At 41.8% G+C, this 6,435-nt stretch overlaps 1 protein-coding gene and 1 long non-coding RNA gene across 3 annotated transcripts in view; one reads left to right on the forward strand and one right to left on the reverse strand.

Annotated features, from left to right (window-relative positions):
* Positions 1-6,019, reverse strand: part of adamts18 (ADAM metallopeptidase with thrombospondin type 1 motif, 18) — a 48,131-nt gene extending 42,112 nt beyond the window's left edge. The window contains exons 1-3 of one of the 2 annotated variants that reach the window (XM_029846058.1): positions 5,648-6,019; positions 5,303-5,384; positions 436-749 (exon numbers count right to left, since the gene is read on the reverse strand). In XM_029846058.1, the coding sequence (XP_029701918.1) occupies positions 436-749; positions 5,303-5,384; positions 5,648-5,749 (498 nt within the window). In that variant the 5' untranslated portion in view covers positions 5,750-6,019. Of the gene's footprint in view, positions 1-435; positions 750-5,302; positions 5,385-5,647 lie in introns of those variants that run through there. The other variant, XM_029846059.1, reaches the window with a different exon arrangement.
* Positions 1,830-3,108, forward strand: LOC115251983 (uncharacterized). The gene is made up of 4 exons (XR_003890445.1): positions 1,830-1,944; positions 2,346-2,407; positions 2,536-2,704; positions 2,988-3,108. It is a non-coding gene; the product is annotated as an uncharacterized lncRNA (long non-coding RNA).
* Positions 6,020-6,435: the final 416 nt, after the last annotated feature.

Raw genomic sequence — 6,435 nt, forward strand, 5'->3', positions numbered from 1 at the left:
AATTCCTCTTTTTCCTCTGTCTTTACACTCCTCCCAACCTTTAAAGACATCTCACATAATTAGGTCCGGGGACAAGAGTAATTACTCCTTCCAAGAATTTGCAAGTTCTAAATTCGCACAACGAACCCAAATCCCATCCAGTTCCTATAAATTCTGCGAGTTTTCTAAGTTATTCCCCTTTTACTGATATGGCAAATTCAACCATTTACAGCAGTTCCTCTTGCAAAACGTCGAGGTATTTTACAGCGAGGTCACTTTGATACGATGATTTTGATGATTTTGTGGGTCTCACACTAAACAACATAAATCAGAGCACTGAGAGGTAGTCCTCAAGACAGATCATCCAGCGTTTGCGTCAGAGAACACACAGCCGGAATACAGTCGGACACGGTAACAGAACCAAAGCTACTGAATCAAAAAGATGCAAACACTTACTAGTCCAGAGCATGTGGACAGAGCTGCGGAAGAGGACGACAGGTTACGGACAAATCCCTGATACAGGCAGTTGTGAAATCCGGCATCATCCGTCACCGTGGTGATGCCCTCTGAGCCAAGAGACTGCACGGTGAAGCCCGGACCCACAACAGAGGAAGGATGCAGGTCCAGCTGCATGTCCTGTCCAAAAGCTGAGAGCCTGTAGTGCACAGAAGGGGAGAGGGACCTTCGAGCGCGATGGCTTCTGCCGGTGACGTCGTGCGACAGGAACCCTCCATCAGAGTTCACCTCCACCGGGGTAACAAACACATAATCTGGGGGGGGATGAAAGGGAGTCACGTAAAAAAAGGGCACAAGAGAGTGCAATTTATTTTAAATTGTCTAGTTTGTCCTTCAACATTCTGTCTTATATCTACACTCTAAAAAAAGACCGTGAAATGTACATAAAAACATTGTAAAATCCCTACAAAAAAATCTTGTAAACCCAAATACATATATTTTTTGTTTAAATCACTGTGAAATTTTGTAAACTATTAAACAGCATTTTTTGTTAGATATACTACAACAATATGTGATTTGAATGGAATTTATTTGTTAAAATTACAAATATTGGCAAAATAAACCGGGAAATACTGCAATACTCATAACAAAGCAACTTTGATAAATTGACATGCAAATATTGCAAAAACTATTGTTTGTCTTTTTTTTTTAAAAAAATACAAAAACTATATGTTATTCTCTTCACAAGTTTGTCCTTTTACCAAAATTATTCCTTTTAACATTGATGAAATTATGTTAATTGAGGTCAACCAAATGTGATTTCACACAAAATTTCATTGTAACGTGAAACCGTTTACTGCCTATCTATTTATATTTTTTAAAAATATAAACTTATAATGACATTGTTTTTAGTAGCCTATTGTACTGTTCAATCTTAACCCTTGCTTTATATATTTTTTGTCTTTAAATTTTAATGCATTACAGCCCATTATTATTATTATTGATGTTAATAATAATAATAATAATAATAACAGCAACAATAACAACAACAATTATTATTATTATTATTATTATTATTATTATTATTATTATTATTTATATAATAATATTTATTTATATAATAATTCAAATAGAAAGCCAATACCGGTACAATATTCATAATACTCGTAATGGGCAGTGCATCATCATCACTGGCTAATCGACCTAACGGCGCCCCTCTCCAGAAACTGATACCTGTGCAATAAAGCCGCCTCCTTCCGATACTTGTATTTTTGAGTTTAAAATTGCGCGGGTTAAGCTCGTCTCTGATTGGATAATGATGGAAAGACGTGAAAGGCGCGAGCTCCTCGTTGACGGACACAACTGACACCACTCGCGAACGGGTCGGAACAGAGCAGAAATCGCAGAAATTTTTCATTTCAAAAGATTTTACAAAAAATCGACACACTACACACAAGATTTTGCAGGGTCTGGAGTGACTGCGCAATTGGAAAGTCTAAAGTTTGCACGGTAAGTTTTCTTACTTTCTTTGGGAGACCTAGCAAAAATGTGTGCTAATAGCAAATGGCGTAAGTTAGCAATTCTCCATATTTCAAAAAGTACATCAGTTCGTAATTATTAAGCAGAAAGAGACAGACAAACACTTGAAATTATAAAAATGATCATCTGTGTCTTTTGTAAAAAGAAATTGGTTACGTTAAGATGCTATGTGCAACATTGCAGAGTGCATAGGAATGAGCCACGTTGTCTTTTCAAATGTGTTGGCGCCAACTGTAATAAAACCTTTACTACTTACTCGGCTTTCAAGGGCCATTTTTACCGTGTGCACAATATACTTGAGCCACAAGCTGTTTCTGTTGTTGCGGATTTAAAATGTTCGGTTTCGTTGTGTGTCCGCCATTTTCAAACAGTGAAAGAGCTAGTGTCACACTTAAAGGATCACATTGGCGAAGACAGGTCTGTGTCATGTCCAGTAAGTGGTTGTAAGCACGTTTTTACAAAAAAAATCCACAAGTCTCTTGCATATGTGTCTGAATTTGTTATGTGAGTGACTGAGTTATGACCACCATGGACTTATTAATATAACCTGTTAAATTATAGGCCAGTCCTGCTATTCCTCAACAAGGTACATGCTGAGTCTGGATCGGAACCTTGTCAAAACAAACATCTCTTCCTTCATTTCTGCATTGTGGCTAATGTTTGGGAGCTACTACTGTTTCAACATCCATTATCCATCTGAGCTGGCTTCTACACTGGAGTTTCTTCAAAGGTGAGTAAACATTTCCTGGGACCTGGAGTCCGGACTGCACCCAGAGCCAAGGCCGAGAGTCAGACCCAGACTAAGAGCCGTAATCACACCTGGTCTTGGTGTGGGTCTGATTTTCGGCCTTGGCTCTGGGTGCAGCATTGGTTTTGATATGACTTTGAGTCTTGGCTCGGACCCAGACTCAGACTGTTTGTTTATATATGGATGTGTGTATTCATTCATTCCTGTAGTCTTCTTTTAACTCATTAAAATGCTTAATATGTTTTTATATGCTTTTATTCTACAGGTGTTTTTTCTTGATAAACCCAGAAAAAGGAACCAAAGTAGAGAATAAAAACTCAAAGCCTCGAGTTCTGACCCTGATACAGGATCTCGCTGATCATGAGTGGCGTGAAGGCTAAACAAGGACTCTGTTGACTGCTAGAGAAGAGGTGCTGTTAATTTTCAAAATCTTGTCTATCTTCAATTACTCAAATAGAATATGTTTTAGCAAAAAATAACACAGATAAAGTATGACCTGTAACTCTGTCTGTTCAGCAGGTAAAAAGAGCCAATGCTTGAAAGTTCTTTGTGTTGGGGTCCAGGGTTGTGTTGCTGGTTTCTTCCTGCAGTTGCTTGGAGGAGCCACTCATCAGCCACGGCTGGCGCCGCAGGCAGACGCACCTGCGGGCTCTCTTCAATCTACCGTGCCATTTAAGGACAGAACTCCTGTGTGTTGTGGCTTTGATGCTTTGTTCTGCCTGTTTCCCTTGCGTCTTCCCTGCTTGTTCGAGGTCTCCAATGTCGTCTGCTGGACCTACGAACGTGCAGAATCGGACTCCTGAGATTCCTGCAGTCCAGGAGGACTGCCTTTGTGTCCTTGGTGTCTTCCCGGCACGGTCGAGGTCCCCGTGCCGTCCGCAGGACCGGTGAACGTTCGCAGGTCCAGCAGACGACATGGAGACCTCGAACAAGCAGGGAAGACGCAAGGGAAACAGGCAGAACAAAGCATCAAAGCCACAACACATGGGAGTTCTGTCCTTAAATGGCACGGTAGATTGAAGAGAGCCCGCAGGTGCGTCTGCCTGCGGCGCCAGCCGTGGCTGATGAGTGGCTCCTCCACGCCACTGCAGGAAGAAACCAGCAACACAGCCCTGGACCCCAACGTCTTTGCATGCTCTATATTTTGAAAAAGTGAATCTAATTGTTGGCAACTAATCACAATGGCTGTTCAATAAATTTCCTAAAAGTGATATTCTCTTGTCGTTTATCATGATGTATTTTTGCATTTTTTTTGGTGTAGTTCTAATCATTTTAAACTGATTATTAAAACATACAACTACTGCATATAATGAGTAGCTTGTATGTAGAATATACAGAACAGCTCCATTTAACATGCAAAGTTTTACTGTTGTTCTACCAGTTTAAATAGTTTTTTGCCTGGTAGTTCCACGTTAATTTTACAATTTATTGACGCATAATAAGTAGTTACATGTAAAAAGTACAGGAAATGATCTATTTATATACAACAATGATCCATGAAATTGATAGATTTTTTTTGTAGAATTAACAGTTCAGCCTTGGCATTCACTGTAAAACCATTTACATATTTTCTTTGTAAATTTATCTACTGTTCTGTTGGTTTTTTTACAGGAATTCTCTGGTAACCCCAGCTGCCAGCGTTTTCCTGTAAAAACGACGGTCTTTTTCTAACAGTGTACAGATATGATTTGGTTTATCAGTTCTTCAGATTCAGCTCGTCTGTGTGATCTAGATTTTATAATAAAGTTCAAATAAGAAGAAGAAGAAGGAAAAAAAAACATTTATTCATGCAGGTGAGTCATGCAGTTAAGGACATCTACTTCTGGTTTCATTGATGACCTGTAAGCAAGAAAGTCAGTTTCATCTTCTATGAAAAACACAGCGGATGCTTTATATCCAAATGTATTCATGTAAAACTGACGCTATTGGACACAATTGACTCATTTCACTGATGCAAAAGTTGGGTTTCGCAGCCAACATTCTTCATTATTGCTATTCCTGATGACTGCAAAGAGAATCTGACACCAAACGGAATCGCAGATGCAATCAGCAGCATCTGAAAGCTTTCAGGACCGTCAATGAGAAGCAAACGCACGAGTGAAATGACAAGCTTGAGCTGTCAGCTCCTGGTCCCGGGTCATGGGTCACAGCTGGCTTTTCACGAACACGACGCCAGCCTGCATTTGAGATATGGGCCAGAACCTCAGAGCCAGGTTGTAAATATTACTTGGTTCAAAATTTCTGCAGTTGTCAGGGTTTCCCTCCAGTAAAATGCTGCTATTTATCCTTTTTTCCCCCTTTAATGATCTTATTTGACTTTCTGAATGTGCGCCACTGTCGGGACACTTTCATCACTCCCCACTGGTCACTTCTCCATATTCCCATCAGCCCAGTCAGCACATCCATGAGACCTAAACATGGCTTTCTAATAATTTACAATCAAACATTGTTTCTCGGAGCCATGCGCTGCAGTAATTGAACTCTGCACTGCCACATCATTCATTTGTTATTTTTCTCCACAAACATGGATTCAGGCCAGCTGGATGGAACCTCAATAGTTGCCAGAAAACAAGCACTCACCGTGATTTAATCCGTGGCTCCCGCTGGAGGAGTAGCTGGCAGAAGCGACGTGGGGGGTGTGGGAGCAGTAGGTGTGCAACGCCTGCAAAACCAAGCAAAATAAATAAATAAATAAATATGGAGCGACAGGTAGCAACAGGTTGAACGCAGTGGAATAAAGCGGGAGCCGGACATGTGATGAATGGAGATCCCCCCTTTTCTTAAACGTGTTGCATCTTGACTTTTATTCGGGGGTGACAAGCGTTCCTCTTACTTATTCCAACTGTCAGTGACATTACCGGGCTCCTAACCTGCTGCAAAGATACGTTTGCTGGTGTGTGCTTTTGTCATGAATGTGCCACATGCCTTGAAAATACTCCAGGAAAAGAGGGTGGACAGGAGCCTGAGTGAGGTGCAGCTGACCAGCGGGATGGGTAAAGTCCAAATCAGAAGAAAAAGACAATCCATGGTGATGGCACGCGCGTTTGCACCGGTTACCTCCAAAACGAGTGCAAAAGTTGTTGCAACCAGCGCTGTCGCGTGAAGCAGTGTACGCGCATTGTTCAGTGGTTAAAGTCCCTCGCAGTGCCCATTCAGGTGAAGTCGGCGGGTTGCTGCAGCCCGTGTGGCGCACACACGCGACGCACACTCATGAGTGCGTGTGCGTGGGTGCGTGTGCGTGTGAGTGTGTGCAGTGTGCGAGCAGCGGATCGCAGCGCCGGGGATCACTGGAGGAGCCCTGACTGAGCAGTGAGACCAGCGGCCCGCGGGATGGAGTACGAGTCAGCTGCCAGCAGCCAATCAGCGCGCAGCATCATTTACCACGCGGAGATAGAAGAAAGAGATTCTCCTCGCGGCAGCAGCGCCCCGCTGCCGCCTTTAAGTGCCGCTCGTAAATTTGAACATTTCAAAGTTTTGGAAGCAGCGGTCTAAAGTCGCAGGTTTAACATTATTTTTTTAAAAAAAAGGTATAATTTCAGTGAAGTTCCGCACACATGAGTGTTTATGCTTAATTTCATCCATAAAATAAGCGTTCAACACACATTTTATGCCATCTCGGGCCGCTGCCCTACATTCATCGTTCATCGTACCTCCGACTTTGAACGAAGCACGTGATTCAGTCATACAATTCAACAAATTCCTATTAGAAGGTC

This window comes from Takifugu rubripes, chromosome 13 (genome assembly GCF_901000725.2).
Source record: "Takifugu rubripes chromosome 13, fTakRub1.2, whole genome shotgun sequence".
Taxonomy (NCBI): Eukaryota; Metazoa; Chordata; class Actinopteri; order Tetraodontiformes; family Tetraodontidae; genus Takifugu; species Takifugu rubripes.